The sequence below is a fragment of the Anas platyrhynchos genome, chromosome 3 (genome assembly GCF_047663525.1).
Source record: "Anas platyrhynchos isolate ZD024472 breed Pekin duck chromosome 3, IASCAAS_PekinDuck_T2T, whole genome shotgun sequence".
Taxonomy (NCBI): Eukaryota; Metazoa; Chordata; class Aves; order Anseriformes; family Anatidae; genus Anas; species Anas platyrhynchos.
In genome coordinates, this window is record NC_092589.1 from 19,377,995 (window position 1) to 19,391,898 (window position 13,904).

The following is a 13,904-nucleotide window of genomic DNA, read 5'->3' on the forward strand; positions in this document are numbered from 1 at the left end:
ACAAAATGGACCTAATAGCAATGATGAGTAAAAAAGTAGGAGGTAGATTTACTTTGGCTTAATTACAGAGGAAAAAATGAAATATTTGTTTCTAGAAAGCAATGCTCACTCATTTTTTTTTCTGAGTGAGGAATCGAGAGAGAATATTACCCTTAGCCAATGGATGTGAGTGACCTTTTGGGATTAGAGACACCTAAATCAAGCTCAGTTCCAGTCCCTGCTTCAAGAGCTGCTTTATGCAATTTGCATTAGAAGTGGTTAGAAGCAAAGCACAGAACATACGTTTCCTCTTTTATGGAAGGAATAATAAGGAAGTATTCTTATTATCAGACTTGCAAAGGCATCCTACACTTCTTTTTTTCTTTTTTTGTACTCTTTTGCCTACAAATATTGCAGTCTTGACTGCAGAATGCTGAAGCATCCACACAAGTTTTATAGCGTTGACAGCATGGTCTGCTGATTAAGAGATTTTAAAGAGTTGTTTGTTGTGTAAGTTCTCTTTATATATGAAGAGGAGGGGAGGATATAACATGTATTTCTAATTTATTGGATCGTTTTTCTAAACTCTAGATTTCATATAATGTGGAACAACCACCTTATGGCCTTTTGTTGAACCCTGTACTAAGCAGACTTGCTCTGAATTCCCCCTAGAACGTTTAGGCGCTGGTGTCTCACACTCAGATACCAAGCAGCAATAGGCATCAAGGTGCTTGCATCCGATAAGATAGCAGTCAGTACATTTGTATATAAATATTAGCAGAATAACATACTGGTGTTTTGTTTTGTTTTGTTTTGTTTTTCCCAAGTGCCAGGAAAGGCACGATGGGGAGGACGAGTATTATGCTTGCTTTTTCCTATAGTGAAAGTCTATCCTGTCCTTTCAGGATAGCATCAAAAACCCTTCAACCTTCCAAAATTGCTGTAGTTCTCCGGGTCTTCCTTTCTACCCTTTTTAAAAACAGGAGTGATGTTTCCCTTTTTCCAGTCACCGGGGACTTCACCTGACTGCCAGGACTTTTCAAATATGATGGAGAGAGGCTTGGCAGCTACATCAGCCAATTCCCTCAGGACCCTGGGATGGATGTCATCAGGCCCCATAGACTTGTTGCTGTCTATAAGTAGCTGAATTGTGTTGGCTAGAACACCATTGTCTGGCTGCTTATGTTTTTAGAAAGGAATTATAATAAAAGGAAATTTGGAAGATGTTTATGGATATTTACAGGGAATTTTTTCCAGTACAAGGAGGTGAATAAGGATATTTGAAGATGATTGCTTGAAGACAATGGGCAATGGAGGTCCCAAACCTTTTTTAAAGAGCGAATTAGTTCTTGTTTAGAAAAATAAGCTGCCTGTTTGTTTTTCTTCTATTCATTTTTTTTTTCCTGTGGTGCAAGTAGGATTGTTCTGCAAACACCAAGAAGTTTGTTTTTATCCTGCCCTTTGAAATACAGTTCTACTGAGTGGACATAAAGACTTATATCTCACAGCTTTGAGTGACCTGATTTGCAGATTGGAAATGTTCCAATTTGAAGAAGTTGGAAGTCCTTTGAAAGAAACAACACATTAGCTTAAAAACTTTGCTATAAATTAATTTCAAGCATGTACTTGAATCACCACAGAATCTGGAAAGAAGCTTTTGACTTGTCTGCTTTTAAAAGGAAAACTCCTTGTCATCAGTGTCATTTCATAAAGAGGTTAGGTTGCTGGGCTAATAGTACGATACAGTTATGGTTAAGAGGTAGAATTCAGCTTTTCATTGGAACATTTAATAGTTACCAGATTGCTCTCTCCTATGACATTGCAAGCCTTGATTATGACTACTTGTTCAAGTTTTGCCGTAAGAAGCAGGGATCCTAAAGGCAAGTTCCCATCACTGATTCACCATAGTCTGTTTCCAAAACTGAATGAAGTAGTAGTCGTCAAGCAGACAAAAACAGGTACTCTGATCATATGATGAATGACATGATGCATATGCCCAAGAAAAGATTAATTTATGTAGCCAACTATAATTTTAATATCTCACATTCAGTAATTTTAACAGTGCTTTTAAAAGAGGTAATATTCTCAAGTGTTTGTACATTTGGGAAATTTGGCAAGAATTAAATCTTTGGATGCTCTTTACTGAATTGCTTGCCTCCTGTGCAGTAGTTTTCCTTTCCTCCAAATCACATGGTCAGGAGAACTGTGCAGTAAATCTTATTATGGATAATCTATGTGGATAAAAAGCATATATATAACGTGTTACCTTGTACAGTTAACGATAGGTTACAGTGGAAAAATTCCTCAGTATACTACTATGGTATAGCATTTATTCATTGGTAGTTGCTCCTTTATGAGAGACCCACACTTGCTGGTAAACCCAAGAGCTCTTGTATTTTAGGGTAAAAAGAAAGATGGATCACTGTGAAAAAGGCATATTATACTGCTGTTGCTGGTTTTTCCACAAGTGCTATTGCTCCTTTACAGGGAAAAATTATGATAAGTGCAAGGAAAAGAGCTTACCTATAAGTATCAATTCTGTTGAGTTATTAAGCAACGGTATGTTTTTCCACTGGTTTATTTTTCATCTCTGTTGAGGTTAACTGTGGGTACTTAGAGCTCTTTCTCCTAGAGAAAGATTATGTATTGCTTAGGCAATGATTTTGTTCCACAGATGTTGCTGGGATTTCATCTTTTACAACATCTGTAGGAGTCTATATAAATGCTAGTTATTAAAGAAGTTAGTTGAGAAAGTTGAATTTTTTCATGTTGCCATGGGAACGTTGTATATGTCCTTTCTCTTTCTGTCCAAGATGAGGTGCAGAAGTACCCGTGGTGAAGGGGTAAGTGCAGCCAGCAGAGGCTTTTTGGCTGCTGACTTCTGCTTTGAAGAGTCTCTGTATGAGAGCATAAATTGCTTCCTCTCCGCTTGTCTTCATAAAAAGCACTTTGGTGTCTATGTCTTCCTGCCCTAGTGGGCTCTGTAAGCAGTTGTAAGAATTGGCTCTTAAAAACTTTTGTTTTGCTCTGGAGAGAATTCTTTTTGCCAGAGTTTTGAAATCCATGTGTCATGGGGTCTAGCCAGGTGGTTTTCCAGATCCTAACCCGTGCTGTGCGTACAGGAACAAGGATGTGTTGTGGCACTGAGCACTAGGTCAAAAAATTGTAGTGGGTTATGTGTGTGCAGCACAGGGTGATGAATAACATGTATCAAGTTCAAAATGAAGTAAAATACTGTTTGAATGTGTTCAATTAACTGTTTTCCTCCATTTAATGTTTTCTTTCCAAAATAAGTTTTCATTGAACTCAAGGTATTTCTATACGCAACGTCAAACCTATATTGCTGTACATTGTGTCTTTGAGTTTAAAAAACAGTTGGTGAAGTCATTAACACATTTCACTTTAAAACAGGCACTGAAGCCTAAGAAGATCTATTAAATTTTAATTTCTAGATTTCAGGTTGCATTTCAAAAATATGAAAGATTTTCTAAGTATTTTCTGAAAAGTAATAACACGGTAAAAAGGCTTTTCTTGCAATCCACATTACTCTTCATAATACCAAAATATACATATCTAACCAGAAGCACTTTGCAGTCTGCCTCCGTCTGAAAAGCTGTTTCACATCTGTTCTGTGTGAACTGCTGTCATACAAGAATGATATTAAGTCTTGGTCTACATACACACTAATAGAAAAGGGTAATTTTTATTCTCTCTTTCAGAAAGTACCAAAGCCCGCAGTAATGACTTTGCTGAAAAGAACGGACTTCGAAAATATGAGTACGTCTTACATCCGCGAACTACAGGATTCACATTTGTGGTGGAATGTCTACGGGAAGGTAATGCTGCTCTGTGCTTGTGCACACTTCTTTGTCTTCAAGATAACCGCTCTCAACACAATTGTAGAAGTTGATATTCACAAGGCTGCTTGAAGTGATTTCGGAGATGCTTTATGTATACTGATCACACAAAAAAGGTTTTTGTTTGCAACCATACTTAAATGATTGTAACGTGGAGAGATTTGAGAGAGTTGATACGGGATGCTAATATCATCAGAAGATATGTATTGTACAAGATCAATATTTTTGCATTTTTGAAATAGTGTAGTTAGTTTAGCAGTCTACCTCAGGAAAATAGCAAAAAAGAACCCAAGAACCTTATTGTCTATACTTTTCCTTAATCCCGACAGGGTGGTTGCAGGGTTCAGTCTGAACGTGCAGACGTGCTACACTGCCCTCTCTTAAAAGTAGAAGGAAAATCTTTTTGCGGGCAGAGAGCACACATTGCTGTGTTCAATGGACAGTGGGAATGCTGAGCAACATGCAGATGCCCAGTGCTGCTAGCTTTTCAATGCCATGGTGATTTGGAGAAGCTGTGTGAAATATGAGTTATGTTGCTTGGCAGCTTAGTGGGTGAGAGAACGCGTGGTACTTGCTTTTTACCTAGAAATGATCTTCCATCCCTGTATTCATCTGGTGATAGAGACTGAATCCAATTCCCAATATCAAGGGAGCAGAGTATAGAGGTGCAATTGCTTGTTAGAACGAAACATCTGGGGGTTGTTCTGGAAATGGGCATTTTGATGAGACTTCTGCCAGTCTCTAGGTCATAACTGTAACCATTATAATAATACTGATAGGGCAGCAAGTCAAATACAGATGAGTGAATATTCATAGTACATATGAATGCATGGTTGAAGAAAATAAACATGATATAAGCATGATATAAAGTGACTTATTTATAGGTTCATTCTTCTGGGATAAGTAATTCCAGATCTTTACCACATATTGGTTACTCTGCCTGCCAAAGAGAGAAGTTTGAGATTATTAAAAAGAATAAGAACCTGCTGGTAGGTTTTTCCTTGCTAGAATCTTTGGCTTTTAGAGGTAGGGTTGACTTGCATTTTACCACATTTCTACTGAGCAGATACACCAAAATCACAGCAAATACTTTGATATTTTGTCCAACTGGACACTCTCTGTAAAGCACTATGTATCTGTTTGACCACAGATATAGTCAATATATTTTTGACCATCTGACATTCAGCAGACATTTTCATGTACTTTGAATGTTTATTACTCAATTTGCTGTAATGAAAAAATTGTCATACGTGAAATTTCAAAAACTTGTTTTACTTAAAACTTTTCAGTACTAGATTAACCTATTGCATAATAATATTTCTAGGCTGGAATAAATTTTAAGCTCAAGGAATGATTTCAACCTGAAATATTATCAACTTAAAAAATAGTAGATTCTATATTTACCTCAGAAATGAGCTTTTATGGCTATACAGCCATTTTCTATTTTTATAAGAATACTTTTCTCTTGTACAGGAGATGCAGAGATTCTCTCTTGCATGAGAGATCTATGCAAATTTCCAGTGCTTTAAGCTCTACTTCTGTTTAAGGCAGGAAAATGTTATGTGAAGTGTTAATGTCCCTCTAGCATTGAATTCACTAGTTATTTGGTACAACAATAGCCATTATAAGCTACAAACATTATAACTGTAGAGTATTGGGTAGTAATGTATGTGTGAGAATGCAGTTCAGCCTGCATTTTAAAATACTAATTTATTATTTACTAATTTGAGACTTGTTTTTCAATTGTTTGCAAGTGTGCCAGATATGGACAATTTATGTGGAAATATTTTATTTATATGGACAAGCCAACTGTAGTCACTTTACATTAAAACACTTTCAAGTATTACAGACCTGCCTATATATACACTATTTTGTATATAAAAGGTAGACGTCTAGGTGGTCATCTGTCCAGGTATAGATAGCACATAGCATTGCTACCTAGCATTATCATCCAGCTCTGGTTTGACTGATTATTTGTACTATTTGAGTGCCTTTCGTACAATTCTAATTTCTGATACCAGCAGTAAGAAAAAATAAAAATAAAGTAAAAAACACCACAGGATTGTTAAGGACAGGGAGTTTACACTCTCTTTTCCATTTCTAAGGCTTGAAGTGTCTTAACTTTAGGTCTGAGCACATTATTTTGCTCCCAAAATAGGCTGAGGAAGGGAGGGAAATGGCATTAGAAATGTAACTGGTTTTTGAATGTTAGAAAAAATAGTAATAATTTGACAAGAACACTGTTTAATATGCATAGATAGAATTACCTGTTATTACCTAAAAATAACTATTATTGACCCTTCTGAATAGGAAATGAAGAACTGGGGGAAAAAATAACCTTCAGTTAAATGTTGCTTGTGTTTTAGCTAGGGAGTTGCTTCCTAGAGGAAGCACTAGCTATACAGTAACAACATAACCCTGGTGGCTGTCAGGGTTTTTGCTCTCCATCGGTGGCAAAAATTTCTGAGCCATGCAAATTGATTTTTGCCAGTGATAATGAACACAGATTCCTCTGGCCTTCTTCTCGCTCTTCTATGGTCATTATTTCAACTACCTGATTAAATTAAATTATTAAATGCTGCTAAGGTGACTCCTAAGTAATTTCTGAGATTATGGGAGCTAAAAAAATATATATCTACTTAACCTCCACCAAACAGACGGGCAAGAAAATTCTGAATCAGCACCTGGTAAAAAATTATTAGAGCTTTCTGCTGCATTTCTTTGGGTAAGTAATTCCAGATCTTTACCACATATTGGTTACTCTGCCTGCCAAATGGAGAAGTTTGAGATTATTAAAAAGAATAAGGACCTGCTGGTAGGTTTTTCCTTGCTGGAAGCCTTGCTTGGCAAGGAAGAGTTGAGAAGTAGTAGAAGTAGTGAGCATAGGTGAGCATTTTTGGAAATACAGTCACATCATATTTTGATATAAAAAAGCAATGGAAAATGAACTTGAGACACCAAAATTAAGACTGCTAATGATTTTTTTTTTTTTTAAAGTCTTCATTAAATACCTCTCTTCGATCATTGCCTAAATTCTTATCAAATCCCTTTCTTGAGCTTGCAACTCAGAGTAGATGTCACACACATGGAGTTACTTTTGGCAGAACTTGGATTAAGGGAAATCTTTAAACCTGTGGGTTTTTGAAAAATGACAGAAATAATCAAAAATTTAAATAAGACTTCTATAAGCATGCCTCTAACAAGGTTAATTAAAATCACTTCTGGTTGATTTAATGATGTTCTGGTTTAAGATCCTTCTCTGAATGGTCAAGAAGGTTAATCAGAAATTAGGTTTAGCTTTTCAGGCCTGGTTGTTTTTCATAAAGTTTTCCTAACATTTCAAATTATGTTGAAAGTTCACACGTCTCTAGTATTATGTTTCAAAGAGATTGAAAATTATACCTTTGAATTTGATTCAATACTGTCTGGATTCATTGAATTGCATATATTATCTTAACATAATATCTGTAATTGTAGTCAAAGAGTCAAGAGAAAAAAATAGTTTATGAATGTTTTCTTAAACTTGCCTCATGGCTTTTAAGTATTTTCTCAGGACTAAATAAACAGTAAGGGTTCAGACAGTGCTAAGGTTTTAAAGCATCATTAGAAGATTGTTTGTACTTTTGCAGGCAATCATTTCTGTTAACATTAAATTTTAATTGACCTCTTTTTGCCACTTACTATATGTCTTTAATACCTGGATGTCATTCATTCCTTCAAATATAAATCAAAGTAATACTAATTTCAGAGGGCGTTACATTTGTGTTTTTTAAAGGAAAATCAACACAGGTGTGAAATGTGGGTCCATAATTAAGGGTTAAGGGCTGTATGGCTGGATGTATAAAGTACGCTGATTCCTACTCTGACATGCAAAGTTTGTTTCCTCTTCACATAAACATTGAGTAAGGCATGCAGGTCTTGAGAACAGAAGTGTCTGCTGAGTTACCATCAGAGGTTTTATTTGGTCCAATGGAACCACAGTGAAGCAGGTCTTCAGCAGTTTTCATGTTCGTGCCCATTTCATATTCTGTTTAACAGAGATGCAGTACATAGAAAGGACCCATATCACATCACAATAAGATCTAGATCTGTTGTTTTAATGAAAGCTATCCTCACTTTTTATAATCTAACAGATTTCTGACTCCCAGAATGATAAGCTGGACCGCTACCAAAGTCTCTGTGAGTTTTGTGGGGCCAGAGTTTGTACACTGACCAGCATTGATAAGCAGTGCAACCTCTCAGACCAGCTCTGACCTGTTTCTGGTGATTGTTTTGTGCATGTGTCAACTGAAACCACATTGTTTGGAAAACAGGAAGGTGTAAGTGGCCACATGAAGTCCTCAATCAACTAATTTCACATGTATGTCTGCCAGATTTGCAAAGATTACACAACAACTCTAAGATATCATTCCTCAATGTAAAGAAATTCTTTCTTCTGAAGCTGTTTTGCTCTGTGTATGTGTGCCTCCCAGAGTCATTTTATGAGTAAGACTGATAGTTAGAAATTGCAGAGCTGCTGCGAAAGAGCTTACAGCAATTCTTTAGCTGAAAATGCAGTATTAAAGCTTTACTGTTTGGCATTGTAACTGTAATTGTACTTTCATAAGAATTGGAACCTGTGCAGTAAATAGCATAGCCTTTGATGTAGAAAATTATCTTTATATAAATTGAAGCTTGTATGCCTTTTATGTTTTGGAAGAAAATTCATAATAAATTAGTTCATAAAAACAAACAAACAAAAACCAATCAAAGGCCTTGCTCAAAAATGTCCTTTTGTCACTGGGCAGGTCTGTGAAATTCAGTGATGTAGAAAATTCAGGGGAGGCTCATGCTTTGCTGCAGGCAGTGACAGTTCTCAGTTCTCTCTGTAAGCAGGAGCATGGGAGAGGGCAGACTGACTTCTTCCAGAATTGTGCTAACCATTGATGATTACCAAATCTTGCAAACATCTGCATGAGCACACTTTGGCGTCATCTCAGAGCAAGCACCGGTTTTCTGTCAGATATTTTTCTGGCCTGTGATGCACATTTTTTCCTCCCCTCTCTTTTTTCATGTATTACTGGAGCAGTATTCACCTCACCTCTGTGTCAAACAGCCCATTTTTTCAGTCATTCTAGGAAAGAGTTGTGGTTTTTTTCCAAGCTACTCTCATTTCTCAGACCCTTTCCTCTTTCCATCCTCCATTGTTTTCTGAGAATGGAGTGCAGCATTTCACTGCAGTATTTCCAGTATCTTCATGTCAGAACTGCTAGCTGTGGTGTTCGCAGTTTGACAGATTCTTGGGTTTGTTACCTACACATCCGTACAACTCATAAGAAATATTTCAGGTTGTATGATCCTGAGCCTATCAACATCCATCAACTGAAGTAATCTTCTAACGCTCTCTTACGTGTGCGTCATGGCTTGTGACAAGCAGATAAACCACATAGCAGATCGTTTCCATTTACATTCACAGGTTATTCCTAGTAGCTGTGCTAACCATGTTAAAAAATATATATATATTTGCCAGCAGTTAGGGGTTTTCAGCATTTTCCCTTCACTCAGAATACACAGTGTCTGTGATAAATGTGTGCTAATGATTGGCAAATGGGGACTTCTTAATTTCTGCAACTGCAAGCCTAGCGTGATGGTAGCCTACCACATGGGTAGAAGTGAAGGTCTTGCTTGACAACAGACGAGTTCAGGAAAAAGATGGTTCAGTAAAAGCTAAATAAATCTCTTCAGAATTAAAGATGACATTCTGATTTGATGACATTCATGATCTGATTGATTGTTTAAATCTGTCTTCTCTTCAAGACATTTTAATGAAAGGTTATTCTGTTTGTTTAAGATTTTTGGCTAGATGGTGAAATGAATGTGTGTAATGAGGTATATCTGCTAGTCTAGACTTGGTCAGCATCTCTCTGGGTGCTTATTTCAAAAGGTCAGTCATCTGATCAGATGGCATTTGTTTCATTATTTTTTTTCTTATAGTGTCCCTCACAGCAGTAAGGTTAGGTCAATGTAGTACCTTGGAATGCTTCTATATTCCACTGAGTCCACACAAAACAAGAACCTGTCCCTTTTCTGGGCTTGTTCATGACATCCTTGTGACTGGCTTGATGCTAAGAAAGCCTACTGAATGCTGTAAAAATTATCAAGGGGATTTTTTTTTGTGTGTGTGTGTGTGTCAGAATACTGAGCTTTTTGTATGTTTGCTGTTTTTTTGTTTTTTTTTAAGAGACTAATGGCTGCAGGACCTACAATAGGTGAGCCTCATGTAAAGTGGCTCTTGTCAGGCCACGATCCATGATTTTGCAGGTGATGTTGGTTGTGTTAGTAGTATAATTATTGCTGAAGTAGAAATTAATTACTCTAAATGTCAGAATAGTATTGTTATCTATTTCACATGGCATTACCAGATGCTGTACACACCATATCCATTTCTCAGCTCTGTTTATTAATAAGGTAGATAATTGCTTCAAGAAGTCTTGAGCAGAGAGTAAACATACTTTTTCAGGACAAAATACTGCTTTAGTTTCGGTTAGGAGATGATGTTTCCTGATGTGTTTTGTTAGAAAAATTGCATCTACACACTGAATAGACTAATCCCAAATCAGCGTTGTATTGTAGAGGAGATTCTCGAACATATTTAATGGATTACCCACTCTTCCAATTTTTGCAGATGCTGGCTCTTTTCACTTCCATCAAGTTGTTATAAATGCATTTTTTTTATTTCTGATATCACTTTTCTATATGAGTAATTGCTGGCAGGGGAGAAGGTCCATGGAGTATCATTTCAGTTACTGAAAATGTTGGAACCCTAAAGTTGTTGATATAGCTATCAAATCTGTAAGATAGTAATAAAATTTGCAATTTCCTCTAGTTACAAAATTTAATCATCATTAAACTGTAAGCATTTTTTTTCTTTCATTCCTTAATACTGTTGCAGCTTCATCTCCTTCTTCCTTTTGCTCTCCTCCCAGTCCCCTGCCATTATTTTCAGGGTATACAAAAATTAGCCCAACGTCTTACTTTTCCAGGCTGACTCAGATCCCTGAGCTTGGCAGTCATTTGCACGACTTTGCTCCAGAGATGTTGAGAGCAGTTCCACATTCATGAGTCCTGGGTGTTGCTATGGTACTGATACTGCAAAACGAAAAACACACAAGGGCAGAGGAGCTTGGGAAAAATTGTAGTAGAGTATAAATGCTTTCTAAAATAGATTTTTATCAAAACACAAACTTCAGCATAAACTCAACTCTTCACCTTGTATGTAATCTGAAATATTGCTGTTTCAAGATATTTGTCAACCTTTTTCTGAACTGCAGGCTTCTGGAGGGAAGGAAATAATGTCTTTGCTGTTGATGTTCTCACCAAACTTTGGTAGAAGAGTTTCCCTCTGCTTGGAAGAGTTTCCCTCTGCTGTGTACCTGCCATGCCAATTCTTTGAAGATCTGTACAATGTGAATTAACTGTTATAATGAAGTATGTACAGATGCAAGGTTTGAACATATTTTCCCATAATGTCAGTGTCCTGTGGAATGGCTGCCAGCTGAGAACTGGAGAACTGAGTTTAATGTACATTCTCTGTAGACATCTCTCTCCCCAGTCCCATTTCTTACTGTAAAAAGCTAGTCCTTGTATCTTAAAATAAGCATCTCTGAAGTACGTATTATCTACATGTAGATATATGAAACACTGATTTTTTTCTTTTGTGTTACTAGTCATTGTTGATATTGCAGTATAAGATTAAAAGCAAATGCTCTTAGTTGTTATGAAACAGTTGCAGAAGCAGGGGCCTGAGCATCCTTCTGGTTGGCTCATGCTGATAACCAGTCCTTTGCTGCACTGAAAGGAGCCAGCCTGTCCTGATGGTTTGTGGCATTACGGAGACAATAAGCACATCTATTAGGAGAAAAGCATAATATGCCCAATAAATAAAAAGAAAGACATTCTCAAAAACGCTTCAGACGCTTTGGAATTTGTGAGCAGTGGCGCGATTGTGTTGCCTGGAAGTTGCTATGGGTACTGATGTTGAAAAGCCAAACACACAGACCTTAGGGACACAAGTCCCATTTAAAATCCTATAAGAATTACTGTTCTTTAAATCTGCTGGGATGCTTCTAAAAAAATCTTCCCTCAGAAGGATTCTTTGCCTGAGTGCTCTCTGGGTTCATCAGCAGCACCGCTGTGATTTAACCAGTCCTTCTTCTGTCTTCACTTACCCAAAAAAAGCATTCCTTACAAAAGACCTGAAAGCTCCTTGGCTTTCTCTATGAACTCTTTGCTTTGCTCTTCTTATAGTGTGGATCAAAGAAAGAAATGAAACATATGCTCAGCAGCTATGCGGCTCCTTCTTTTCTTCTCATTCTTTGCATATCTGTGAGGACTGTGTCTTTTTGAGGCAGAGATTTTGGTTTTGTGTGTCTGAAACAACCATCACACCAGTACACCAGTATTGTTGAAGCAGGTAGCAGTCAGTTAAGCTGCAGCTGTCTCACATAGTGCACGCTGCACGTCCACAGCATTGGAAATATCTAATAAACCTGTTAATAATACATTCCAAACAATGCTGAGAAGCCATGGAGATTGATTAGGATTTCTCCTACCTGTGGTGCTAATGAATTCAGTTGACATTACACACTGAGACATGCATGTAAGCATGCAATCATTTTTAAATTATATACGTAATCCCTGATTTTTAATAGTTGTGTTGTACATGAGGAGAAAACATTTGGAAAGATTATTCACCTCCTTGATGGGATAAATTCTCTTGACTTTCAGTCCCATGCCTCTCACTGTTCCCCATGCATTTCATAACCACCCAGCAGCATATTCTTTTTCACATGTTCTTGTTTGGATAGCAGTGAGCAGTGCAGAACTCATTAAAATCGAACAGGGAAATGCTGATAGGATATAATGAGTCCATGGCTTGCATGGTGAGGTTTCTCATGTAAGGTACACTATTGCTTACATACAAAGGTGTGTATATATGTAGGGGTTTTGATGGGCTGTTTTCTGTCTTACTTGAAAAACTGTCTAGGATGAGGATCACATTCTAAAACCTTGTTAGTACAGTTAGAGAAAGAAATTATTTCTTATTCTTTGTGATTTTATGCAGTAAGGATATATCCCCCATAATTTTTTTAGGAGCAAAATGATTTCACTCTGCCACTCCCTCTGAACTGACTGAAGGCACCATAGCAAGATTAGGGCAGCATTGCACACAAACCAAAAAACTTGTGGTAATGAAGCCAACAAACGGTCCAGCTAGCTCAGAATATGACCAAAGTGAGGACACTCGGTCTGCAAAATATCCTGGAGCATCCTTAAAACAGGGTGGCAATGCTGTTTTTCAGAATGAGTTTGACTGTCTTGCTCCCTTGCCTCCTCTTAGCTGACAGAGGAACCCAGTTGAGAAGGTACATGTGGCTTGAAAAAAATCCAGGGTTCACTAGCTGCATGCTCTGTCTTGACCTACAAGTCAATAGCCTCATAAGGTAATGCATGTTTTCAAAGTAAAATGAAGAAAAGGGTTGAATGCTCAGATTGCATAACTAAATGCCCAGAAACAAGAATTTCAGAAAGTGAGATTGAATGTGGCCCTCTTGTGGTGTATGCTTTTGAGTGAGAGAACTAAAGTGTTTTTGCCAGTCTGGTAACTTCGTTGTTTTAGTTAAAGAGTTCTTGCAAATACAAAAGGATGAAAGTTCTGAAGATAGATGAAAGAAACAAGAGGGATTTGAGGATGTATACTGTGACAGTGCATTATCAAATCCAGATCTTATAAATAAAATAACGTTTTATATCTATGCATAATCCAGACTACGTTTTAGGGAGCAGTGCAATATCAAATGGGTTATTTGAATAGGTTACAAAACAAGTATCTTCTAGCTCTCAGGTTTCATTCACTTTAAAAAAAAAAAAATCATTCCAGTTTTCAAGTTGCTATGTTTCTTCACTGACTTTCTTTACTAAATTGTATTCCTTCTTTATGAAGCAAAAGCATCACGTTGTATTTTCCTCCAGGAAAATGTCCGGGAATGTTGTAATTTTCTATGTATATCTGGTGTGGACAAATACCAA

The 13,904-nt window shown here is 37.0% G+C and overlaps 1 protein-coding gene across 8 annotated transcripts in view; it reads left to right on the top strand.

The window, feature by feature from the left end:
* Positions 1 to 13,904, top strand: part of LCLAT1 (lysocardiolipin acyltransferase 1) — a 113,975-nt gene that overhangs the window by 64,214 nt on the left and 35,857 nt on the right. For all 8 annotated transcript variants that reach the window (XM_072035481.1, XM_027453650.3, XM_027453648.3 and 5 more), the window contains one exon: positions 3,699 to 3,815. In XM_072035481.1, coding sequence (XP_071891582.1) covers positions 3,699 to 3,815 — 117 coding nt within the window. The remainder of the gene's footprint in view (positions 1 to 3,698; positions 3,816 to 13,904) is intronic.